This window comes from Somniosus microcephalus, chromosome 21 (assembly GCF_052327205.1).
Source record: "Somniosus microcephalus isolate GS21.2 chromosome 21, FLI_Smic_1.0, whole genome shotgun sequence".
NCBI classification, from domain to species: domain Eukaryota; kingdom Metazoa; phylum Chordata; class Chondrichthyes; order Squaliformes; family Somniosidae; genus Somniosus; species Somniosus microcephalus.
Genome location: NC_141007.1, coordinates 54,332,180 through 54,360,036, shown reverse-complemented (window position 1 = coordinate 54,360,036; position 27,857 = coordinate 54,332,180). Strand labels below are relative to the sequence as shown.

Sequence of the window (27,857 nt, the reverse complement as noted above, 5' to 3'; positions counted from 1 at the left end):
GAGTGATTACAATGTCAAAAAAATTTGCTTCAGCTTCACTCCTGATTCTATCTTCAGAAAAACACCAAAGATGACTATTTTCTCTCCCACCCACCTATTAATCTCCATGGGGCTGTCTTTCTTTAGTTTAGCCAAAAGCTAGATTTGAATAATAAGTTGTGGTCCAGCACTTTATACTCAGGTCTAATTATTTGGTAAAATTAGTGAAGATAGGAATTAACACCAGCTGCCTTTTTTCATTATTAAATACAAATTGTAGAAAGTTTCTTTTTGGTACAATTTACCGTCTTTCTTTTGTTTATAGAGCCTTCCCTCAACTTCCTTTGCATGTATAGAATTGCTCAGCTGTGGGTGGTGCTGCACACTGCGGTCTGTGCCAGGGAGTGGGAGGGTGCAAATTAGCTCCCTGTAGAATTCCCCGCAAGAACCATTCTTGAGCCCAGCCAAGCAGTCATGGAGAGGCCACTGAGCGGAGGCCAGGAGCTCCTTCACAGGGAGATTCATCCCGGGACACTATCATACGCTTATTGGTGGCCAGGTATAGGGCAGCATGGGCAGCAGACACGTGATCAGGGATTGCCACCTTCTAAGCCAGGGACAGTGCATGATGCAGAGAGCCTGCACGGTTTGGAGGCCACAACTGTATAACCGCAGGGCGTCTCAATTTGTGACTTATTGCTAAGATTAAACTGCTTAATATTTTTTTGTTGTCTCTCTGAAAAAGTAAAAAAGACATTTAAAAAAAAATAATTGGAAGGACTTTTATGCTTCAAGGTTTGCCGTGTAATATTATTGGCAAACACGTTAGCGTGCTGGTATAAAATCCCTCTGCTAATTTAATAAAGGCCTAAATTGTTTAAATTAAACGGTTTGATGCTTTTGTTAAAACAGGAATTTCATCGGTTGGTTTAATACATTTGTTGCTAATATTGTACAGCACGAGTTCAACACATAAGAAGTGTTTTGTTAGTCAAACAAATGCAAAGAATCTGAAAGACTAAGTGCTCACAGCGTTATTGCAGAGGCGATGCTCCCCACTCCTCCACTCTCTTATATAAATATAATAAACACTCTCATTTCAAGGGTGACTGTCTCAAGAATAAAGGTACAATGTACCTGCATGGAATCAAAAAACTTCCAATCTGGTCTGGCTTACTCCTACATGTCTAGTTTGATTAGTTTAGCCCAGTCTTGTTAATACAGCAGTTGATTTTAGGAATGAGTACAGCTCTATCATTCCGTCCCAAATGATTTTGACTCTGCTGAATTAATTCCGGGATCCTGGCTCTAGCCCTGAGACAAATTGCATCTGTAGTCTCTCACACTCTCTCCTGCCTCCACTGAACATCTGACTCAAACTCCTGGCACCAGTCGCATTCCCAACACTCACTTAACTCCAGCAGTCCGGAGTTCAGTGCCAGTTTCCCATCCTCTGCAACCGATATCCTGTTTTTCCTGCAATATTCTTAACTTCTTTTTTAATCGGAACACAAGTGTATGTGTGAGTTGTGTGTCAGCCTCTCAAGCCCACAGTCTTGGAACAAAAGGAAACAATGACTTCTGAAGGGAAATGAAGCTTTCTTGTTTTCTCCTTTTTTAACCTCCTTGTGTAATGGCGAAGGGATTTTAATTTTGATCTGGGTGCCCACCAGTAGTAACAGCTGGGTTCCTGAACAGTCAGAAAAACAGCTATTTTGCAGTTCAAAACCAATGCACTGTCAAAGCCCACTAGCCACATTTTAGCCTATGAATAATTAATCTCCTTTAACAGCTTTCAATCTATCAGAACCACAAAACAAACTTCAATTCTGCTCTCTGTAAGAACATCACGAATAATTTTACAAATGAGATAGCACATGAAAATGTTTGGAAAGCTTTTGTTTAAAAAAAAAGTCATTCGACTATGAATTTCCTTTGAAATGTGTGGCTGGCACATTTTAACAAGGGGGAGATGAAAAGAAAAACTGTGAATGTAAAACATTTGGGGAAAAAAGAAACACGAAATGCTAGTGCTAATGCAGTTTTCTTCCAGATGGCGATTGACCTTCTGTGTATTTCCAGGATTTCCCCCCCCACCCCCCCCCCCGCTTTATTTATTTTACAATTTTAACAAGTTGAAATAAAAATGTTAAAAAAGGAATTGTGGAAATTTGAAATAAAACAGAAAGTTCTACAAATGCGCAAGCAGAATCGGAAAAGAGCAAAGATAAGTGAATGTTTTTGGTCTAAACCCTTCAACAGAATTGCAAGCTTCTGATGAATGTTCATACCCAAAACATGAAGCTGTCTATTCTCGTCTGAGGTAGGCATTCCTAGAAGAGAAGTGGCAGTGAACCACTTGGAGATATCTGTAATCTGTAATCCTTGGTCTTGGAGATAGCTGTAATCCTGGGTTCACTGTTTCTTCTCTTTTCCCAGTGTGCATTGCCAGCATTTTCTGTTTTTATACAACGGACTCAAAGTTGCTGCTGCACATGATTTTGGAAAGAAAAGTGTAAGAATGCAGTAGTAACCATCTAGACACTACCCGCTTTGGATTGGTTTTCTTCTACACACGCTGGGATAAAATCGAACGGCAGTAAAACATGTACAGCATCATTTCCATATTTCAACTGTTCCTTTAAGTCTGGGGATCATTTAACCCTCTCCCCCACCCCCTCTTAGTGATTTTCTAATTGTGCCTTTTCTTATTCCTGGAATGCCTACAAGTAGCTCAGTGTGGTCTCACAGCACCAAAAGCAAATAGTAAAATGCCCAGAACCTGTAATTAAATAACTGGTAGCTGCAAGGTTCTGTTTTACAATGACGCATAATTCCAACTGGTTGTATAAGAAAGTTTATTTATATATATAAAAAAAAACACAAATCTGTGTGATGCTGGAGTTATCCGAAGCTACTGTTCGCGATTCATTTTCAGCTCTTCTGAGTGGGAGATGGTTGAATTAGTTTATTCAAATGAGATGAAGACAACAACACTGCCAAGACATTCTTTTTTTTTTTAAATCCTCACATATTTTATTATATTTAAAAATATGTATACAGTGTTTGCACTCAAAAGAAATGTAATAACCCAATTAGTCAAGAGCAACTGATTTCCATTCAGACCTTGCACCAAAGGAATGACAAACAAAATAATAAAATGACATTAAAAGAGAATCAAAGACTGCACATAAAAATAAAAACTGTAATTTGTTTCTGAAGCATTCTATTCACAATTGCATTTGTATACTTCTGAGATGCATTTGTAAAAGATATATTCAACAGAACTATGATGATCTTGGAATGGATGTAATTCCACAACTTGGGTCATGAAATGCAAAACACTAAATAATCACATTTTGTGCGCTTTTTCAAAAAGACCCAATTTAAAGGTTCTCGTTATCTGGTCTGATATTAAGCGCCAGCATTTCTCATTTAAATATGTTGGTGGTAATGCATAAACATAGTTATGAATTCATGGTGAGAAGGAACAGGCAAGAAGAAAGGCCAACATTTATTTTTTCCCTAGTTATCTTACAGCTGAATTTGACTGGAGATTGCACTGACGGTACTTATCTTGGCTAATAACTCTCTGCGTGCTGAGTGGCCCTTGTTGCATTCAGAGTACACATATTTGCTGTCATGTAACATCTTCAAAAAATGGTTGTCTGCGTGTCTGTCATGCAAAGTATTAGAAAGTAGCTCAATAGTGCGAGAGTCACATACACTTCTCAGTTTACAGTATCCTTTGATTCAGCGGAAAAAAATTCCATTTCATCATAAGCTTCCTTTTGGTTATTACAATCTGTATTCAACATGTAGCATGGCAGAAGATTTGATAGACTAATGACAGGTGTTATCACCACCTATCGTGACAGAATCTGGATCTCCATTGTACTTCGGTTTACTGGACCATAATCACTTTTAAAAAGCTGCACCTCCTACATTTTTGTAATTTTCTTGGTTTAAAAAATTTAACTTCTATTCAGGACAGCGCACGATATATGAACGAATAAAGCAAACGCCCAACAGCTTGCGAGAATGTTGTCATGCCGGTTAAGAGAGTGTATATAATTCAGAACGCTGGGTAGGGTTGGTTCAGAATATTTTACGACTCAAGTCGATCAAATTCTCCATAGAAAAATATAATGCAAATAAACAGGAAGAGTGCAAATGAGCATTCACCCAAAAAATAGAAAGGGAGAGAGAGCAACAGTTACTAGAGGCGACTATAGGAGATTTCAGAAGAGTTGGATAATATTACTTGAAGTATTTTATTCTTTTTCTGCCGATATTTTATTTCAAAAAAATGATTAAAAGCTCATAACTGAAGTTAACACATTTAAACATTTACTGACAGATAATAATGGTCTGAAACATTTTGGATAACATTTTCCTTCCCCATCTCCCCCTACCCCAATACACATGCAAGTGGGTTGGTTAAAAATAAGGCTGGGTAGCTGCCTCTCATACACTACTATGGAGAATGCTGGTGTACTGGATATTGAAAGTTGGTAGAAATATTCAGTATTCGGAGGGTGAAATAAGAAAATGATCCACAGACGGCAATTAGAGGGATTCATGCAGGAGATAAAGGATGTCATTTTGTGATGTTATACTTTTAACAGAAAACCCAAGGGAAAGAGAAGACATGCCTTTGAAAAAAAGGCGCAAGTCTATTTTTGTTTTACATCATCACATTAACAAATGTGGTCATTTGCAGTTTTGTTTTGATTAAAAAATAAAATTAGTTGCATTGTTGACAGAAATAATGACTTGTTATACATTTTTAAATGTTTATATTTTCAGTTCTAATTATGTCATGTGTGAGACCTGTTCAAAGCCATAATTATCATTTGAAATCTGGACAAGCTTCACATCTGCTGTGGAATGGAGCAAGCCCGTACCCGTCTTTCTTTAAGCACTTTACCTAATTGCAGTGTTGATTCACAGAGAATCGAAGGGAACACAGATACAAAAAATATGCACTGCCAGTTAAATTACAGGAATCTCACAAATTGTTACGTTACGTTTTTTAGAAAGGAAGGGATATTGTGATAGTACAATTTATTTACATAGTCAATATTTCTAAAATCAGGTAGTGTCCTCTATCTTAACATCACAGCACAGCTAACTTCTGAGTGATTCACACAAACCATCAAATGTTTACAGGTTTGGTCCATTTGAAAATTTCAGGCTTTATTCTTTTAAATTAATCTACAAAACAGACAGGTCACTCGATTCCCTGGACTCAGTGAACTTAACCAGTGATACAGATCAGGAAGGCTCCGGGTCTGATCTGTGCTGAGTTAGCTGTTCTCAGCCAAGCAGCAGGAGAGACGTTACAATTGGCCCCAGTGGCCTGGATCGGGGAAGAGAGTATCAGCCAAGGTACCTGCACCTGGTCTCTATCCAGTGAGCACTGGAGTGTGTTCAGATGCCGGATCCAGACAGGATTGCTCTCTACTCGGAGATCCCTCACAGTTAACGAGACCTACTGTCATGGTTAACACACAAATAAATGAAGTACCAGAGGTGATCGGTACTCGTGAAATCAACCCGCAGCAAAGCGCCGATGCCTTCAGGAGAGTGGAAACATTTTTTTTTCATTAAAGATTGTAAAAAAAAGTTTGTTTTGCTAAATTCCAAAAGCAGTTAATCATCTTCAGCAACTAGATGCAATTAGTAACCCTTTGGGCACTGCATACGGATTTTTTTCCTTTTTTCCTTTCAAAGTATCTGCAACTGATATCATACCATTAAAGAAACAACAATTCTGAATATTGCAAAGTAGTTTGGAGAATAGTAACATACTGTGGGATTTGTTATAATCATTTTTGGGAGGATTAAAATTTGGATTCTGTAGTCAAAGGGCAGCTCAGTAACACCCATAGGGCTGATCTGTGAGTACAGCACTCTTGGAAAATATGAAACCAATCTAAGATGAAGAGATAGACTTATGGGAAAGGATATTGAAGTCTTCAATAAAGGTCACAAATCAATAAGCACACAAGCAATTACAATTGAAAAAAAAAATCTCTTGTATAAAATTTTGCCAAACATAAAAATGAAACTTGCCATAGTCAATCAAATCATCAAATTTCTGATAGTGATGTGATGCTCAACAACCGAGTTTCTCTCATGTAATTTACAAACAGAAATGTGGTCGTTAAACTTTGCACAAAGTAATGCCTCTTCTCTCATTTGATTTCTGCAGCTGTTCACAACTGCTGGAGGCAGAAATTCTATTTTCTAATGCCCAGTTTTACTTGAAAGAGAGCATTTCTGATTAATAATTTTTAAACTGTATTCAGCTTTCATAGGATTTTCCTCTTTCAATACATAAAGCTATCCTAGAGGACGCAACCTTTCATTTGAGTCCAGGCAGCTCCCACTTTTAGTTCACATGCGGTCAAGGAAAACTGATCATTGCACAAAATGTTTACAGTATTTCCGAAGAACACAAAGATATTATTCAAATGATTTTGTTGTGTCACTAATATTTTAGTGGGATTTCTTGTTACAAATCTACAAATGGAGTACAAGGGATATCGCCTCTTAGATAAAGAAGTCCATATCAAATGTCAAGGATGTGCATGTAACAATTCCCATATATGTTATTCAAGAGGCAGCAACTGCATGTTTTACCATTATATAATTTATGATTGGGAATTAGTCACAAGAGTACTGCACAGGCACTAAAGCTCCTTATATCGCCAGGAATTTCACATTAATATTCAGAGTTAAGGTAGTGCTTTCATTGTTACAAATGATACTCTCACTGAGTCTGGTTAAAAACAATATTGGTTGTAATATCATGGCAGATTAGATATGTGTGTCGCATTTACTACAACTAAACATGCTGCTCCAGGAACAGCGTGTTCACAAAACTATCCTGCTCGCTAGCAAGAAATTCCTGATGACATGAGGGCATTCATCGAAGGTCAGGTAATGACAAAAATCAGCACCACCCGCTGGGTTGTGTATTCATTCTACGCTCTTTTTTGTCAGAAGTGACTCAAGCATTTTCTGTAAGCTTCATTCATGAATCTCTAAAAAAAATTAATCACAATGAGTAGCTTTACAAAGGATAATCCTACATTCAGTACATTTTGAACCTAAGTTACTTGTTCTATGCATCCCACATGAGTGCACTCTAATATAATTCAATGTATGGTTTGCAAAGACGGATACTTTGAGTATTGAGGTACTTGGTTTGGGGGGGACAAAAAGTGACCTTCAATTATTAAAAGTAAAAACAGTCTTTAAGTACGAAAAGTTTCTGACTAGGTATATGGTGTACTCTATCACAGTAAAATGTGCAGAAACAGTTTCCATTAGCGTCTGAAATAATATGAGTTTACTGTAGTTTTGTTATCTATAAGTCTATAACAATGTTTAGAGGGACTTATCTTCATTGGTAGTGCATTGTCCTGACGATTCCTTTCAAATACAAGACCGCAATCCATTAGTTTCACACTCAGTGATTCTCAAGCCATGTCCTTGCAGTGTGTAATGTAATTAGAACCCCCGATTGTATAAGTCACTTGTACCCATCTGTTACTGTACACAATTCAGACAGCACACAACTAACAACAGCAATCCTACTTTCAGACCCTGACTGAGTGCCTAAATGTTGAACAGCTTTTCCAACAATTAAAGTATACTTTTTTCTTGTCGAATTACAGTTCAATATAACTGACTTTGTTGCTCAATGCGGTACAGTACGATGAGAAAAATGAAGTTAACCATAGATCCATTCTTCAGTCAATGTTTGAACAAATGGACAGATTTTAAAAAGAAGCTTAAAAAGAAAAGGCTGTGCAAATGTCACGATATGTTTTTACATTAATCCTGATCGAAGGAAATGTATCCACCTTTACCCCAGTATATCTAAGATTTAACTTAATCCAGACAATGATTATTCATATCATTTAGAACAATAAGAGTGTATAGAAGGAGGGCATTCCACCCATCATATCACACAGGCTGCTTGCTACAGCAATCCAAAACTATGCCCACTGCCCTCTCCCCATAGCCCTAGTGTCTATTTATTCTCTATTCACTCCCTAAAACAAAAAATAGAAAGGATAGATGTCAAGCCCTGATATAGTTCTATATCAGAATCTGTAACTGTATCACTATCCATGCAACTATGAATATATCTTCATATATAGCGGATAAGGTTAGATAAAGTAGGGTGGAGCATATACATAGACCAGTTAGGCTGAATGGCTTGTTTCTATGCTGTCATTTCTATGTAATTCATAATAACAATTTTTGTGTCTGTCATGTCTGTTCAATTTTTCTTCTTCCTTACTGGTTAGGTCTCTTTGTTGTTCTTCTTTCTAATGGGTTAGTCTCATTATTTTCCACTTGTTATTCACTAATAATATCAGGCAAAACCTCTCTCTCCAATCACCTTGCTCTGAAAGAGAATTCTATCCAATCTCAATGCAGCAAAAGAAACTCTTTCTGGAGAACGAATGACACAGGGGGTTAGATACTGACTTTTCATCTCTCAGGAGTCAGGTCTGAGCAGAAGTCTAGCCCAGACTGCTGATAGGATGAAAATCCCCTCTATTTTCTGGCTGTAAGGGATCTAAGTGAAATTATTTTGGACAGTCTCAATCCAGTTCATAGTGGGTGTGGGCATACAGCACAAAACTGCTCCTAATTCAGCACTAATTGGCGCGGCCATTCCGAAGGAACCACAGGATGGGTGATGTGGAGAATAGAAAAATGTCATACTGGTACAGTAGAGGATGTTCTTCTTAGCATGGGGTTGAGGTTCATTTTTGGGGCAGAGTAGTGTGAACTTTCCTCTGCATCTGCTTGTGCTATACTTGACCTGGAAGTGCTTTTTCCCACATGACCCATTATCACTCACCAGGCCTCACCAATAACCCTGAACTGAGGTACATCCTTCCCCAATACTTCATGGCACAAGCCTGGTTCTCTCAGCATTGGTCCCATTTATGTGGCACATAAAAGAAAGCCATTTGCACAAAGACCTCATTATCCCCTCTCTTGGCTGGCTGCCTTTTGTGCCTGCACAAGGAAAATAATCTGCCAACAGAGTTCTCCCAGACTGCACACCCGCTTTGAGCACTCCCAAGGCCTGGGCCCCATTCCTGCCTTCATGTCACTGATGTGGGACCATCAGTCTCTGCCTTGAGAGCTTTGGGCCACCGACCTCGCTGTTCTCACCCTCTTGCCATTTCCCATATGCTCTGTGTGCCTCCAGCCTTCCCATAGTCAGCCACCTGTGTCCCTAATTTCCCAGATTTACCACTTCTCCTCAACGGCCTTGGTCTAATTATGCTCCTCAGCCTCTGATCAGCTTCCTCGTATAAGGTCCAGCTTCTCTTCCGGCCCATGCTGTAGGCCCAACCTTAGCTTTACTGAACAGCCATATCCTGATCTGTACTTTGCTCCATAATCTCCAGAATGCATCTGCTCTCTCGGTCCTTCTCCCTACTCCCTTTGAGACGGAGTCCACTACTCCTTCCCAACCTATGCCCTGCCTCACACTCGCTCAAATTAAAGCAGCAATATGATAAATGGTAATTCCCCACTCAGAGAGGTTATTCTTGTGATGCTTTGAGCCCCACGTCTGCCACTAGATCTCCATGACTTATGACAGGAGAAAGAGAAAGTGCATTACATTCAAAAAGACAACAGGACATTCAGAAAGAAATGGAGAGAAAATGTGTGAGAGGTGTGTGTGTGTGAAGACTGCCAAATATAAAGAGGGAAAGGCCTGCAGAGAGTGACACACAGAGAGAAAGACGGAAACTGCATGATACATGTGCACAGAGAGCAAAAGTTACAGAAGAGAGCAGACAGAGACAAGGAAGATTTACACAAAGGGAGAAAAAAAAGAAAAAAAATCAGAGATCACAATGTCACAAAAAGCGCAAAAGCGAATACCTCAAAAATATGTTGAATACTGCAGAATAGGACACTGACCGGGAAAGTTAGTTAAAAGGTTACTGACTTCTATCAATGCTTTTCAAATAAATACAGCAATGACAACAAAAGCAAATATCTTTGAGACATAGAGAGAGAGAGAGAGGGAGAGAGAGAGAGAGTGAGTTTAAGACAAACTAAAATACAGAGAAAGGGGACTAGCAAGAATTAAAAAGTAGAGACAAGAGAGGGAGGGTCCCAGAAAGAGAGGCACACAACATTTTTAATGTTTTGTGTTTGAGCAACAACAATGGAGATCAGCAAGTATATCACAGGTCACTGCGTCTCTGCCCAGTCATTTTTGACGAAATCACAGCACGGTTCCCCCGCCAATTAAACGTTCTGTTATTAAATAAATCTGACATTGCTGTAGCAGCAACCTTACCAGGTTTCTTCCAAGTCACCCCACTTCCCCTCCACGTGGGTCACTCTCAGATCCATTACAGAATGCAAACTTCAGAGATCACAATGTCACAAAAAGTGCAACAGATCTGTGCAAAAGCGAATACCTCAAAAATATGTTGAATACTGCAGAATAGGACACTGACCGGGAAAGTTAGTTAAAAGGTTACTGACTTCTATCAGTGCTTTTCAGACTTCCCCAGTAAAATAGCTCTGCTAATTTTATTCAATTATCAAGGTCTTCCCAGTTACATTATTGATCAATTTTGCCTGTTATCTTTCTAGGCACACCTCTGAATTTAGCTCCTGTGCTGTCAGCAACAGCCAACAGTGTCCAAACCGACTACGATTCCTGCCTAAAAATGATGCATTTCTGCATGCACATGGATTTGAAAATAAGACAATTCCTGGCTTGCACAATGTATGGTTTGAGGCAAAAAAAAAAGAAAAAAAGACTTGCATTTATACAGCACCTTTCACAACCATCGGACGTTCCAAAACGCTTTACAGCCAATGAAGCACTTTGAAGTGTAGTCACTGTTGTAAAGTGGGAAACGCGGCAGCCAATTTGCGCACAGCAAGCTCCCACAAACAGCAATGTGATAATGACCAGATGATCTGTTTTTGTTACATTGATTGAGGGACAAATATTGGCCAGGACACTGGTAATAACTCCCCTGCTCTTCTTCGAAATAGTGGCCGTGGGATCTTTCACGTCCAACTATGAGAGCAGATGGGGGTCTCGGTTTAACGTCTCACCCGAAAGATGGCACCTCTGACAGTGCAGCACTCCCTCAATGCAGCACTGGAGTGTCAGCCTAGATTTTTGTGCTCAAGTCTTGAACCCACAACCTTCGGACTCAGAGGCGAGAGTGCTGCCCCTGAGCCACGGCGGACGCCTACTTCTTACTTCTTTTGTGCGAACAGTAAAATTGTGTGTCTGTGGCACGTTGTGAATATGGGGCGCATATGAAGCAATTATAACTACATACAAAATTTAACAAGTTTATTTTAATGAACCAGTCTTAAAGCGAATCTTCAGGCATTAACTCACAGCAAATTGAATTGAATGCTGCAGTGTGAAGCCCCATTTGTTTTTTCATTTTCTCCCCTCATCAACTAATAGTGGCCGTTCATGCTAGGGTGTGGTTCCACAGACACTGGCAACCCTCCAATACCTCACCCAAGAGGCCATCCTATACAATGAGTATCGGCATTCACCAATACAATGAGTGTTCGCAGTCCATTTGACCCGAAGAGGCAACCAACTGAGCTCAATTCTTCCTTCCCCAATGTCCACCCACAAAGCACTTTCCAAGAGGGGTCACTCGACGGTGATCATGAATGGGAACACTGGCAGATTTCCCCTCTCCTAGCCTAGAGATAGTGGGGCCAACTGTATCTCCCACACAGCCACCGCCTGCTGAAAACAACTAATTCAGTGTAGACAAAAGATCAAACTGGGCCCTTCCTAATCTCTATGGCTTCATACCATTTATCCCCAAGTCATCAGAGAAGTATTAAGCATCATTTAGGCTGCAACTCTAAATCTATATTGTGATTCGCAAAATAGTTCTGAGTAAAACTATAAGTGCAAACAGTGCAGAGTTATTTACTCCAACCTTAGTTTGGAGTAAAAATGTTCATTTCCTGATACGAGCTTAAAACCAGCTGCAAATCAAAGTAATTCAACTCACACTCGTGTAAACACTCTAAATCAAATAGTCGGTCACTCTGGCCCCCAAGGAAAACCACAGCATAATAGGTTTAACAGTATTAGGTGTTTTATGTCAATGAATACTTTATGTGCTATACATGTCGTGTGATATGTGGTAGATGTTTATGCAGTCAGTTGCCTGGGTTCCAACAAGGTTACAGAACAGCTACTGACACAGACCCCAGCAGAATCTCTCCGACACAGCTCCCAAGACGGACTCCCAATACAGGCGCAGTGCAACTGCCAATACAGCCAATGGTAAAACAACCAGCACCACTCCAACACAGATCCCCAAATACATCGCCAGTACAGCTCTCAACATACATCCCCGACTCCCAACATATATTGCAAAAAAAACCAGCTCCCAACATTCATCCCAATTCAACTCCCAACGCACTCGATTTACAGCTCAAAATGTACTCAGGAATAACTGAAATCTTCTTCAGACCCTTATAAAAGACTGTAATTTATGAAAACTAAGTCAAACTTTTTTTTCCAAAAACAGTCAATATAACAAGGTTACAAATGTTTCTTATAATAACATTTCAGATAGAGAATGGTTTTGTTGCCCATGATGCTTTCATATTTATGGTATCCAGCATCCAAAAATCATTTTGGTAAATATATTAAATCGAGAAATGGATGCATTCTAAAAGCTGTAAAGGGAGATTAGTTTGGGGATAAATTACAGAAACAACATTCTATTTGTAATGGTATCACCGATTTCAAGGCATTTACGAAATAGAAGCATCAACACTGATCAAAAGCAACTATAAAATGATGCTACTTTTGAAAATGCTCTTAAAAAGTAGAAAGAAATTGCTCTATATAGCACCTTTCACCTCTTCAGGACATCCCAAAGTGCTTCGCATTCAATTCATTACTTTTAAAGTATAGTCACAGGTGGTTTGCTGGCAAATAATGAAAATAGCAAACAACCATAGAAATGTCACTGTAAATAGAAGTACATAGAGTTTATTCAAAATCATTTAATCCTCAAAATGTGATTATTTCTCTATAAAATGTTTTCTTCCTGTCTGCAGACCCTGGCACCATATATTAAAACACGCCCTCTTCCTGTCACATGGCACGGAAAAGATTAAGGGGTATAATGGCAGTAGTTAACCATAGTAATTGAAAATGCAAAATGCATTGATAAATGGCCAATAAATAACATCTAGGAAAACTATAAAAAAGGAGAGAAGCATCATTTATATGATTTTAAAAAGTCATATTTGGAAATACTTCAAAGCTACAACATATTCGCCAGCATTGGATAACTGCATAACCATCTGAAGACCACATTCAGTTTATAGGCACTATGTGTGTTAAAGCCTTCCGAGAAATACCCAGGCATGTTTATTATCTATATGTTATCTGAGGCTGAGGTTCAAATGGAATTGTTAAAAGGCATTCCAGCAAAAAGTCTTTGTCAACTTTAACATGTATAAAAATCAGAATTAAATAATTTAGAGATTTCTAAGCTAGGTGAATCTAATATATTGTTTAACGATTCTAATCAAGAATATAGGATTCTGAGATCACTGTATGAAGGTGTCATTATTTGAAAACTAGGATGAAATAGCTAAAGATTTTAGGGGCTATTTTTTGGCAATTACCTCCCCCCTCTCCCCCCTCCCCCTCCCCGCACAGAAAGCTGCTGCTGTCTTCAACTACTGCAATCAGTTTGAGGAGTTGAGGATTGCTGTCTGAACTACACACTGACTTTAAAGACTGCAAAATGATAATGACCACCAAAAATCTCAGAACGATAATCTCGTATGTTAAAAAAAACCTTTCCCTCCAACATAATTGTGCTTATGTTGTAAAACAATTTACAATTAATTTACTAATACGGATAAGTGGATAGATTGGATTACAATGATTAAAGTGTACAGCCCCTTGTCGAGTACATGTCTCAACATTTTAAACGGTAAAATATGCTAACCATGGCACGGGTTTGGCCACATTTTTCCTCGACTGTGTACAATTTGTTACGACAAACGGTTTGCACGTTGTGTGACATCTTTTAAAACTGGCAAATAGTTTTCAACATTTTATAGTGTTTTTAAAAAAATCTCAGCCTCTCGTTTGAATCGAGAGTCGCGATTGGAACGATCGCGATTTGAAATGGTTCTCACAGGAAACTCGCTCGGATATTCCTGCTCCGTTTAGACAGTTTGAAGTAAAAATGTGTTATTTTATTTTTTGAAAACGCGCCGATTAAATTGCAGAAACCAATCTGAGAATGTGCCCCTTTAAATGAGAGATATAATGGAGGGAGGGAGGGGGGGGGGGGGAAAGAGAGGCTGTTGTAAATGAGGGAGAAAATAAAACAGCCGATGCTTTTCTGAACAGACCGAGTGAGGAAGATCAGCGGGAGCTGGAGAGTAAATAAATAGTAAGATTAGAGAGGGCGGGGATCGCAATTCAAACCCAGCACAATACAGCAGCTCGGAAGCTTCAGCAGCCCAGCCGCCGAGTCCTCGCTTTTTTTTGAAAAACAGAATATTCCAAACAAAATTCAAATTAGCAGTTCGGTGCATCGCCTGCCTTGGCGGGATAAAGCAGAAAGGCGTGTAACAGCTTTAACACGCTCGAGTCTTATCTAAAAGCAGTAAAGATTTTAACTGGGAGGAGAATCCCTTTAGGGTTTGACCAAGGATGGTTTATTTTTTTTACTATTTCTTTTAAATCAGAACCGGTTCGCTATAGAAGCCGGGAGCGCAGGGGATTTCTTCTTATTTAGCACAACGTCGGATTATTTAACACTTCGTAGTTAAATATCTCTGGTGTTTGACTTGGTAATCCGAGGTAGAAATGTAGGATAATCTCCACTCCCTCCGTTTACGAAATGGTTAGTTAACTGAATTAGCAATTCAATCCCACAGCACGCTGCAGCCTCTGCTGTCTAATTTCAGCCTGTATCTTTCATTTAGGAGCGAGATCTGCTTTATGCCATACTTCATCATATATTTCAGTCTCTTGAGTCCACGATAGGTTGGAAAACTGTAAAATCGATAGCAGAGCCCTGGTTTGGGGACTTGAGGAGTTTGCAAGGTTTTATGCCAGAACTGAGTCTCAATGCGTATCTCCAAAGGAAGTACAGTAATTGCGAATGAAAAGAATGATTAAGGGATAAATGCTGAATGTTTCAGCTGTACAAAGAAAAGACCAGTTGTAATACACTCTCGGAATCTCTTATCTAATCCTTGAGTTGGATTCGAGAACCCAGAAGAATTAAGAATCTCAAACAATCCGGGACGTCTTTTTTTTAAAATTTGTTTTGTTTATGCAAACTCGGTACAGAGGTAAAGCACGGTCAAACCCCAACCCCCACCCCCCCCCAGCTTTACCTTAAGAGCCCGGCTGTATTTGAGTGTTTGCAGTACAGTGAGGCGCAGGCTGGGAGATCCACACTGCTCTCTGGTCGCCCCGTCAGGGCGAGGCGCTTTCAAATGGGTTTTGGAAATGAGACCGAATTTGCTTCATCGGTCACTTTCAGACTGACATTCAGTGAATGACTTCCTCAGATGTGGAACACTGGATTTTTATATTTGTATAGTAGTTGCTAGTTACTTTAATGCATGGCATTTATTGATGTGTGTAGATTCTGCACCTTGTCCCTCATTGCAGCAATAGGTTCGAGTCCTGGCCGTTTAAGTATTTTAAAGCAAAAGAAATTCTCCTCAGGAAATGCCTCATTGTCCATCAGAAAGTAAATGCCACAAACAGGAATGAAGTAAATGAGTCTTTCAATGGCGTGATCTTGATTTGTAATCATTCGCATTTTAAAAAAATGAAAGAAATGACTTCACTGTTTGATGTTTCTTTTCCTCTCTATCGCTCCTATTTCCAAAACTTTACAAAAGGTCTGAACTTACTTATGTTTCCAAGGTTATGTCAGAGGCATTAACCCTTTAACATGCCACAAGACCAGGAACCTTCCATGAGCAAACGGTACAATTCTGACTGGCAATTACCATCAGAACAGGGTGGAGACTTTTCCAGCATCCAATCTCTCGGCCTACATTTACCAACTTTTATTTTTCAGCGTGACTATTGTTTCATCTTTACTAAGTGTCAAAACATCCAAGGCAATCTTTTTTTTAAATGTTCCAAATCGAAGATGGGTTGGGGGTTGGGGGGGGGGGGGGGTTTATTCAGGACTTGGCAAAAAAAACCTCGATAAATCAGCAACAACACAAAAGGAAAAATATAGCGACCGGACACTTCCCAACCGAATGATAGAGAGGCGTTCGTGTCCAATCGCCCAGCTACTGAGAAAATCTACTGGGTGAAGCAAAACCCGAAGAAAGGCAGGGAGCCTGTACTCCCAGAACCATCAAACTGCCTGCTTCCACTCCGTCCATGTACACATGTACTGTACAGTTCTCCCAAACGGATATCAGTATTTGCTTCATATTAAGAATGGCTCTCCGACTTTAAAGTCCAGTATCTTCATTATTAATCGGCTATATTTATGTTTCTAAGTCAATATATTACGTAGATACGACCTATCCTTTCATGGTATTAAATAGAGATTTGCCTGCCTGTGTACGTACTTGTACCCATTATTGTTTCTGCTAGGTTTAAATGAAACGTTAGCTTTATGTACATGTCTCTCTGATAGGTACAACATACACACGAACATACCTATCTATCTGCATCTCTCCGTTATCTGTTTCATCTGATAAAAGTAATAAATCAACTCGTCTATCGACTTGTCTGTCCAATAAATCTATTTGACTAATAAAACTATCTAAATATTGATCTACTTTTCTATTGACAGGCAATTTCACAAATAAAATGGGAAACCTTTACAAGTGGGCAGTGTGTTGTCGGCCGGCGAGAAACAAAACCAGAGGCTGACAACACCGGTGCAAAAACAGAGCGAGAAATGACTTGGAGCCTGACTAAAGATACAGAAGAGAGAAATCAGGGGGAGGGAGCGATGAAAACTGAGATTCTTTGTATCGACATGAACAAAAGCTGACGGGAACATTAACAAAGTAAAAGTTCGGAAATCGTCAAAAACAGAAGGGCAAAGAGGGAAATTATGTTGCGATGAAACAGGCGCGATTCAAGTTCCTTCTGTGTGTGTTTGTCAGAGATCGCCTGATTTAACCTGGCTTCGGATGTGTAAATGGTGGATTTTAAGGTTTAGTTTCATTCTTGTGCAATCTCATTTGTAATACTTAAATGATCTAGTGATTGGAGAAATATGCGGGTTTCTAGCATTAACCTCAAGTGGACCCCATGGAACAAAACGAAATAATGTTTTAAAAATTACAGTAAACGTCGTCCCGCCATGAACCAGCAGACCGCTCCACAGTTTCCATTTTGGAAGGAACTGCATGTGAAAGAGTATCAGTATATTCACACATTCCCAGCCTCTGAATATAGCATTACTATTCTTGTTCGCAAATGTCTGCAAACGCCGCGCAGAAATGGCAAACATACTAAGATCACCTTTTAGACGCTGGAATCAATCGGGCTTTGATATCTGGGTATCTGGGGTGTACGCTGAACCGGAACTGACCCTAAAACAGGTAGCTGCCAATAATGGGAATAACTTTTCTGAAGACAATTCAGTTAGGGCACAACTTTTTTTGTTCTGTTTCGCAGATTTCCATTTTATGGGCTGCATGACTCTCTGGGATGGGGACCCGCTGATCAAATTCCTGGATCCTTTGGTTCCTGGTAGTTAATCACGTTCAGCAAAGTGGGGAAAAGTTCGAACAGCAACGATCGAATTCAGCTCACTGAACATTTGGACAATAGGAATAGCGTTTGCTTCAAGATACGGCCCGGTGTGAAGTGTTACTGCCTTGTGGTAAAAAAAACCCATAATCTGCTAAAAGTTCATTCAAATTAAGTCATGTTTGGGGGCATGTATAAAAAAAACTTTGGGGAAACTACACTGAAATCTACAAACCAACAGGAAAAGGGGGATTATACAGATCATTCAAGTGAATTGGCCTAATTTTATGTTGTTGCATTTTGTTAAAAAGGAAGAAAGTATTTACTCTGAACGGCTTCATTTGGTGTAATGTGATTATTGTCTATCAATACAAGGATCAATCGCTAGTTAAAAGCCTGAACAAAGAGATATTTAAAAACCCATATCTCTTAAGATTTCCGTACGCCACTCGCTTCTGACCTTTATGTAACGTGCACTAGTGAAAAAGGACAGGCTCTTCGGGTTTAATCAATGGCGAGCGTTCGGTCACTTCACTATAAATGTAGAGCCCGCCTGCTAAGATTGGTTTACATTGCAGTCAGATTAATAAAACGTCTTGACTCGGTGCCAAGTGCATCAAGCGAAACGTTAAAAAAAACACATATTACAGGACTTTGGTCTATTCAGAATCCGTGTCGGTATTCTCAAACATGGTGGTGATTTCAATATTCCTCACAACCTTGTCATCTTGCTGGTGAAATCCCTAATGAAAGTCCCTGATTCACAATTGGGATTTTAATCCACCAATTTGACCATTTCCAAACACGAATTTGCCGCCACATTATAACTCGCATCAGACGGTATTAAATATGTTCGAACTAACAGTGATCTATCAATCCCAACACTTCTAGGCAACAATCTTCCTTCTCATTTGACTAATGCAATACCTGCTCAGCATTTGCCTCCAAGCAAAAATAGCATGGAATGGAAGATGACTTGTTTTATAGATCTCGAAATGTTTCTTTCTGAATTTCCATGTGGTTTGCAACTTACCAACAGCCTCACTGTGGAGACGGTGACCGGGATATTGTAGACTACCTCAATGATGGCAATTTCAGCATGTTCTTATGTAACACATGCAGAATCGCGTCACCTCTTTTACACTCCTAATCCCCAGCAAATGTATTATTTATCTCCCAAATTTGTCAGTGCATGCAAAGGTAGCGGCGAGTGGCTTGTTGTTCTGGGGGTGTGGGGTTGGAGGTGGGGCTGGGAGGGGAAGATGTTCACTGACTATTCTCGGCGGTGACTGAAGTGATGTTGTTTTTTTTTTCCAGAAATATTACCAAGCCCCGCCGAAGCCAGCACCACGAGGGACGCGCTTGTGTGTGTGTGTGTGTGTGTGTGTTTTTTTTCTTTTTTAAGATGAAACTTGATCCAAACTATATACTTAGAAACCATCACTGGAAAAAAAAATCAGAAACACCGACATTCAAAACATCTGCTCTGACAAAACCAAGAACTGACAACCTCTTTATTATTGTTACTGCTGTTACTACAGAGGAATGCCGAGTAGCAACATTTGTGAAGTACTGCGATGTTTGAATCTGAATTTCTCGTTAGAGAAAGTGACTTGGAATGGTGCAGTGGAATTCTGTGCTTCGGTAGGTCTGTGAGTTCCACAATAGTGTCCTATATATATATTATTAACAGTATATCATTAGTACTATTCCAAGGACATGGCGCGTAGTTACACACCAAACCAAGCTCAGCATTCTGCCTTCTGTTTCCTCTTTACGGAGCAGGCGGTAGAATACTTTGTTTCCTCTTGCTCTAACGCCTGTGCAGTATTTGTTTAACAGAATACCAGAAACACTTGACCAAGCCTCTGAATGTCGAGTGAACCCATTTTCACCCTCACACTTCGCAAACCATTTTAGAAACCGGATTTTCGAGCATCACACCACACCATTACACACCCCGCAGACAGATACACTGCCACTTAGCTTAACGTGACGGCGATCTCTTGCTGAGTAGCTCCCTTCAATATGGTATCGCACTATTACATTTCTGCAGAATATGCAGAACATATAACGGTCAGAATTTTCCTATTGCATTACCCTGTATCAATATACACATCTGTGAACAGCCTCGGTATTCAAGGTGACTACAGTCTCTTTGTACTGGATAACAGCATTTGAATATGCACCCTTGCTTACTTTTCTGCAGAATGTGATACGCTTATCAGGGTTTTTTTTTAAACAGTATAAAGCATTATTCTTCAAAGTAAGCGTTATCCGAGGAACAATTTTAGCTTTTAATGCTAACAGACATCGATTCATTATATACTAAACATCGCTGTTTTTCTGCGACAATGATAAATGCTGTTTAACAAAAGCATGGTTTGGGTTAAAAAAAAATCCAGGGTAATTTGCAAAATTATTTATTTCGATCAAGCAGTCTAGACTTGTGTATATTATATACACACAGGCACAGGCGCGAGTTCGGGTTAAGATTCACTAACCTGAATGTGTGGCCATGGGGAGGGGAGACGGGAAGTATTTTGCAGGTTGGAAGTGGGCCGGGTGCGGCGCGGTGCTGTGGCCGGTCGAGGCGATTCGTCCGACGGTTCGGTGCGCCAGGGCGCCTCGCTCCCTGGCCGCCTCCACGCCGAGCGCATGAGAGAGGAGGTGGGGAGGAGGAGCGAATTCCCTGCCGTCCATAACGGGCCGAGATCACCCCAGTGTACAGATCCACACACAAAAAAAAGCCCAACCAGTCTCCGGGAGGGGGGAAATCAGGCGAATCCAAGCGAATCCGAGTGTTCTGCTATCCAGCCAGCCGGGTCTCCCATGCTCTGCAAGAGAGGGAGAATCAGCCGTCAATCGCACATCTAGACCCCGTACTTCAAGCTCAGAGAGGAGAAACTTTGCCGGCTCCTTCCTGTCTTTCTCACAGCCGCCATACTGCACCAACAAGTACAATAAGATCAAATGAAAACTCACACCCTTCTCGAGCATTCAAAATCACTCCATTTCCAGCTCGCTTCTAATAACAGAGAATGGAACAGATAAACTCAAGTCTCTCTTCAAACCATATATTTTAACAGGAGAACGGACGCCCGAGACCATTTGAATAATACATTTTTTTTAAAATTCACTCTCTTATAAATCACACCAATTTACCTCAACACTTAGTCGGTCCAACAAGAAAAGAAAATTAAACCAAATATCTGCAATACAGAGCCTGCATTCAGCGCACGGCTCCCGGGGACATAAATTACTCATGACATTCAGAGGATTAAACAATGAAATGTTTATTAAAGGCGGCCCCTGTTTCTAAGACGAATTGGTTTATGCAGCAGAATTTGTACTGTATTTTTCTTTAAGCATTTTGTCCAGTTATATGTGCAGGATATTTTTTACACACCCGCTTTTAGGCAGGCGCGCACACACTGGGCTGCATTGGCAATTTAGCACAAGGAGCTCTCGTTCATTTGGATGCTCTCAATTTGTCTTTCATTCTTCCTCTTTATTTTTCAGCAATTCCCTCTCTTGCTCTCCTCCTTTCTTTATATCCATCTGACATTACTTTTGACAGAAAGTTACCATTGCCACAACACACAGAGAGCTGTGCGAAATATTTAAAAGACTAAATGGAGACGTTATTGTTAAGGAATTGAAATGGAAGACTCCCCCCCCCCCTCTTAACCAACGTGATTATCTCAAAAGTCGGTTTTTATTTGTAAGACCACTGATTCTGTAAAATACACATACAAACCCTAAAAAGTAGACTGCATTCTGCGCCCTACAGCTAAAACGAATGCATGTTCTTACCTACTCTATCTAGATTGCAATTTAAAGAACTGGCCGCAAAGATGTAGCAATTAATCGACCGACCACGATATACATTTTAAAAATAATTAAAATGGGATCGTGTAAAATGCCTGCTTTTTGTAATGTGGGGAGTCGAGTTGTCAATTCACAGTACAATATGACTACTGTTTTCTTCCGTGTGTTCCGTCTCATTCTCCACCTGGCACTGCTGTGCTTTAAAATTAAAATCGAGGCGTTTATCTTCTCGCCGACAATACAGAGGTGAAAGTTATCACTCGTTCTTGCTGCTTTCGTACCTTTAGGATTTAAAAAAAAAATGATACCGTCTCTCCAAATATCGAATATGAATGAGACATTCCGTATCATCACAGCGCGATAAGGAATCTGCTTCAGCTCAGACCCGCTCCCTCTGCTCAATGTCCTCTTGATAATATCACAGGCAGAGCGGCTGTTACAGAGACTTTATATATTGATTCATTTTTTTTTTGAGAATTAGGGAAGCATTTGAGAAGGTGTTTTGGGGTAAAGCTTGGTGAGTGGTATCTGATCTGAGAGCGCGCTGTCCTCACGAATGCAACCGGGCTAGAGAGCGCACAGAGCGGATACACAACCAGAGCTTGCCGCTTGGAGCTTCGGCTTCCGTTTTTTTTTTGCAGACAAAAGTGGGATTTCACAAACCCCCCCTCACCCAAAAAAAAAGAACGGTTTATTGATTACATTGCTTTAATAACAAACAAAGACGGAAATACATTAGGTTACACTTAAAATAACAAATATTTTAATTTTTATAATGTTTGTATTTTGACTTTTATTGTATATATGTAGCAAAAACGTGTACTTACTGGAATTCCGAGTATACACTGCCTTATTGTGAAAAAAAGCAAAAAAAATACTAATTTTTAATTATCTGGACGCTATGTGACATGCTACACTTCTGAAAAGGTTGCAGTTGAGCACGAGCACTAAAAGATTTCTTTGCTTCAACAACTTGTCTGTACAATGAGGCACGCACTGCTAGCAATCCTGGGCTCTTGTCAATCAAACTGTGTAAACAAGACTCCCATTGGCTGGCGGGTTGCCAGATTCCTGTCAATCAAACTGTGTAAACAAGCCTCTGATTGGCTGGCGGCCAGTCCGCGCCGGGCTGCATGAAAAGCAATTAGGGCGCGGCGACGGTTTCGGGGCGCCCCTCGCTCGGAGTTGCCAGAGAGAGATATAAAGGGAAGTGACGGTTTCGCGGCGGCCTCTAAAGAGACCCAAATGGCCCTAGAGCAGAAAAGGGGAAGAGTGAAAGAGTGGAGTTGTAGTGCAAGAGGAAGGTGATCTGTACAGAGAAATACTGAGTGAGGGGGGGAAAAAGCAATTACGTGGGGGAAAAAAAGTGGAAACGTAAGGCAGCAGGATTTCACAACAGAGAGGGAGTCAGAGTGATAAGCAACGTGGAAGAAAAGGACAGAACAATTACAAGACAAAAAGAGGTGCTTGAAAGGAAACAGGAAGAGCGAGGTAGCAGACTTTTCCAACACCAGGAAGGAGGTACAATGATTACTGCGACTGAATGAAATGACCAGAGAAGCAACAAAAGGATAGAATAGGAGACTTTAAAGTAATTTAACATATATAAGGGTGAGTGCGAGAAAGATACAAAAAGAACAGGGTTAAATATGACCAAAAGGGGAGACTGTGATTTCAGAGTTTACTGCTGCAGCTTAAATGGAGTGAAACACAAAAAATATGAGATCGAAATGGAAAAAAAATGTTTGATCTGAAAAAGTTGGAAGAATAACCAATTGTACACGATAGGGTGAAGAAATTCAATACAAGATGCCTGGCGTGAAGAGGAAGTTTGGAAGGCAATATGCCTGTAGAAAACACATGGTGGTGTGCTCGCATCCGCGTGGACATATTTCATTCTTCACCACAGGAGTTTCAAGAAAGGGGAAAAAGACAACTCGAGGTGGGTTTATTTTATTTTTTAATTCTATTTTTGTCTGTCATTTCCCCCCCCCCCCTTCTGAAGCAATACCAGTCTCTCGTTCATATATATGTAAACCTGTGCATCTGTTTGGTTCTCTCTCTCCCCTTTTATTTCTAACTTGTAATCCTCTCCTTTTTGCCTTCTCTCTCTCTCTCTCTCTCTCTCACTTTACACCAACAGTGCACAGAGGCGCCCTGTTGAAGCCTGGAGGACCAGTGGATAGGATAATTAATGCAAAATGACTGATGGCTGTTGAAGAAGGCAAGTCCTGCAAAGAGGATTGTGCCTGATCAATGAAGCATCACTGACTGACAGTTTCCTTCGATCTTACACCCAGATCCAACTACCAGAACGAGGATTTGTCACTAGAGGCCGGAGGCTACTCTATACATGCTTGCCATGCAAGGCAAAACACAAAAAAAAGGGGAAGAGAAACAGAACGCTTCTTAAAAACGCAATTTTACAAAAAAAAAGAACACAGGCGAAAACGATAGGTATAATAAGTAGTGCTGAGTTGCATCTGAGCGAATGGAAATAACTGCTTGCAGATATTGTATGTTGTATTTAATTGTATATATATTTTAGAAACTTTTCAGTATATAGTTCACAAGGGTTTGTATAAGCACCCGTTTGACTACACAGATCTGATCTACTAAGATAAATACGCATTAAACGTGTTAAAATAGACAGTGTCAACATCTCGTTTTCCCCTACTATAAATTGTCAATTTTAGGCCGCTTTCATGAATTCAGAACCAACCAACCAGCGATCCCTGGGCTTTGGATCTGATTCGGAAGCGTGACCGTCAGAAACCAGCTTACTGCAATAAAATGGCAGTGCATTTCAGAGAGAAAGTAGCGTCCGGTCAAAACAAAATGACAGAAATTCAAATGGGAAAGGCACCAGCCCGTTATTTTGCTGTACGGCTGCAACATAGGTTGTAAAAGAGCCTCGGAAAGAGGGAGACTGTTACTTTAATCCGCCCAGCTTTGAGCGAATGTGAGAAATCTCTCTAATAGGGTACTGCATCTGTGTTGCATTATAAGCTGTTGAGGTCACTCGTAAATGGTAGAAGCTATTGGCGCGGCTGCTTCATTACGAGGCATTTTATTGAAGAAAAACATAAAAGTAAACGGGGCTCGAAAAGACTGAAAAGCGGTTTACAGTCAGCGGACGTTTAGTCCGGCCTTTCATTTTTTTGTTGCTTTCTTTAATCGTGTGTTTAAGTGGAATTTTCGGAGACATTAATCTGTACAGATCACGTTTCGAAAGTGGTGCATTTTTTTTGGGAGCGAGGGAAATCTGGTTTTCGCTTTAATAAGTTGGAACCTACCGATAGCCATAAAGACCACTTTTAAACATCAATTAAGAAAAAGTGTTCCAAAGGTAAACCAGATGTCTGTCCGTACTTAGTATTACAATTCTAAGTGACTGTAACGGCAAATCAAAGAAAACACATAAAAACCGAAATACCTCATAAGGTCAGACATTTCCTTCTTTAAGCTCGAACAGCTTTTATCAAAAAAAATAAAGAATACAAATTTGTACAATGGGCCCTTTATTGTACTGTGGCGCTCTCACACGGTATCATAAAGTAACTAACATGTAATCGCATGAAGGAAACTTGCCAAAATGACTGAAAATAAAGACAGCAATTCCTCTCCAAGGGCTGCGAAACCTTTCTTTCGGCGTCTGTGAAAGGACTTTGTACTAAACTCTGCCTTATTTATTTTAGAAATGAATCGGTAAAGGACGCGACAGTTCACTAAAACGGTGGCGGTTTTATTTTTTTTAACAGGAACCCAGCAATATCTGCAAATTTATTTCAACATGAGTACTTCCAAAGGGAAAGAAATCAGACGTGCAATGATCATGCACCACTGCACCAATTCCATTGTAAACGCAGTTTTGGTCTGTTAATCTTCCTGCTGCGATGGTTCACTTTCTCTCCAGTTTTCTTCATATAGCAAGTTTCCACATTTTAACAGCACAGCACACGTGTGGATTACGTGAGAGAAGAGAAATCGCAAGCACAGATGAACATTGTGTGACGGTGAATTCTTTACCAGTATCTTCCCCTAACCAGGGGCATTTCTGCCGGTTGTTTTTTGTGGCCAGGGGTGGCTGACTGAATTCGGAGTTTGAATGTGGTAAAGGTTCCACCACGCACACTGCCTGATCGTCCTGCTGCTTAAATAAGCACAAAGTCATGGGAGCTCAGCACAACGTGAACTCGGCGGTCGTGAGCTTTCAAACCAACTCGAGGAGGTGAGATTCCCTCTCCAGCAAATTCTGGGCCAATATATATATAAATATATTTTAAACCGAAGGTTTCCAATCCGGATTCTTTAGCCATATATTTTTATTATTCTCTTAGAAAATGAGACGCTGCTCATCTGATAGTCACTGTCAGAACTCACACCTTTGTTGCTAAGTTTCATTATTGAGAATGTTTACTTTCAGGCGCATATATGACAAATATCACTTTCTCCAGTTAATATTCAAAGAACCCGAACCCTTTAAAACAAGCGCTTCATCTATGTTTGAAATCCGGCAGTGTAAAATAGTTTTAAGTCCCCAAGTGCTAGCAATCAAGTTTGTCATACATTTATAAGAAGACGCCCTTATACTTCGAGATGCAATTGTTGCTAGCTTGGTCAGGTTTTTTTAGTTCCTCATTACAAATTCTGATGATCCAGTACATGCGGAGAGCGAGCCAACAACAGGGTCGGCTAGGACATTCGAATACGTGGTTGCCATCTACGTTTTGTGAATATTGTTACTTCTGCAGATTTTTTAATGGATTTGGCGTTTTCTGAATAAACCCGAGCATTTATGGGAAATCCACGTGTAACAAATGTCTGCGCGGTGGTTTAAAATTCAGATATATTATATATATATACTTTGAATATTTCTTTCCACGGGTAATTAATTTAAATATTGTTTTACAAGTGAAGGGCCTATTTCTGACGCTGTGTCACTTTTTAATATTTAGATGGCCTTTTTGCTGGCTGTATTTTCTGTTTTCTGTACACCGAGCGAGAGTCCCTGTCCCTTTATTGATCGCTACTTTTAAAATTGTGGGGGGTGAAATAAACTTGAGCGTTCATATCGCAAACTTGTCCAACGCGTTATTGCTTCAACTAAAAGCATTGTATGACTTGTCATAGTTGTTAATTATCAATTTGCTATTCAACAATATGACGAAAACACAATCGATGCTCAGTATGTAAGGTGCTTATTAGCCATCGCTATCTGCTGATGAATTTATGTATTGTAATGAATTTAATTACCGATCTAAATAAATGATATACGCTGCACGCAGATGGTCATTTTAATATTGTATTGGGTTATTGCGCGTTTTTACTTCCAGGCCGGAGGCAGCTGAGACGGAGCGGCGAATCGAGACCGCTTTCCCCCCGCCTCGTATAAAAACTGCACCCGCTTCGAATTGCAACCGAAGCCGGTCGCATGGTTGTGCGCCGGGTCCTTTCGGTGGCTTTCTCTGAAACATTCAGAGGCGGCTCATATTTCAAGAGATTTGATGGAAGGAGCTGAAATGACTGTGTTTGTGAATATAAAAGCCCCCCCAAGTTATTCCACCATATCCCAGGACTTGAAAAATCAACACACGACTCGCAAAAAATCTACTTAAACCGTATTTTAAACTACAGCCCACTCCCCCACCCCCAGCTCTCCAGGACCGATACTTTCCAGGCAATTGTAAAATCACTTGATGGGGTTTCAGTTTATTTTAGGAATATACCACCCATCAGACACTGAAACTCCGTGACAGGGTATAAATCTGTGGAACGGACGGGGAACCTGAACTCGCCGGGCGCCGAGCTGTGTGGATGTACTTTCGGTTTCAGATCTTATCAATCGGAAGATGTGGAGGCTGTGGCTAGAAATCTGCAATTTATCAAAGTAAAAGGGCGTTTATTTTACAGAGTAAATTAGAGTGAGAGCGAGAGAGAGAAATAGGAAGGAGATAGAGACAGAAAAAAGACAAGAGAGGGGGAAAAAACGACAGAGCAGGCAGAGAACCCTAAGAGCGAGAGAGAGATTGCAGCAACCAAACCGGAGAAGCTGGGGGCAAGGCTGTAATGGCAATGCCCACTTCGTTTTCTGTACTAAAAGGGCTAAGGTTTTTTTTATTCAACATGATGTGACACAGCCAAATTGGGGGGGGGGGGGGGGGGACGTGTGTTCTTTGGGGTCTGCGAGGAGAGAGGAACCCGTGCATCTACGGAACTATTTGCCCGAATGAAAACTCATTCCTTTGCAAAG

At 40.3% G+C, this 27,857-nt stretch overlaps 1 protein-coding gene and 1 long non-coding RNA gene across 3 annotated transcripts in view; one reads left to right on the top strand and one right to left on the bottom strand.

Annotated features, from left to right (window-relative positions):
- bahcc1b (BAH domain and coiled-coil containing 1b) overlaps nucleotides 1-22,655 on the bottom strand; it is a 236,035-nt gene extending 213,380 nt beyond the window's left edge. The window contains exons 1-2 of the mRNA XM_085963645.1: nucleotides 22,432-22,655; nucleotides 20,278-21,885 (exon numbers count right to left, since the gene is read on the bottom strand). Of these exons, the coding sequence (XP_085819771.1) occupies nucleotides 20,278-20,476 (199 nt within the window). The 5' untranslated portion in view covers nucleotides 20,477-21,885; nucleotides 22,432-22,655. The remainder of the gene's footprint in view (nucleotides 1-20,277; nucleotides 21,886-22,431) is intronic.
- LOC147102810 (uncharacterized) lies at nucleotides 19,161-26,887 on the top strand. 2 transcript variants are annotated; one of them, XR_015073125.1, is made up of 3 exons: nucleotides 19,161-19,417; nucleotides 23,393-23,546; nucleotides 23,748-26,887. It is a non-coding gene; the product is annotated as an uncharacterized LOC147102810 (long non-coding RNA). The 2 variants fall into 2 exon arrangements; XR_015073124.1 differs by lacking the exon at nucleotides 19,161-19,417 and having other exon boundaries at nucleotides 22,611-23,546.
- Nucleotides 26,888-27,857: the final 970 nt, after the last annotated feature.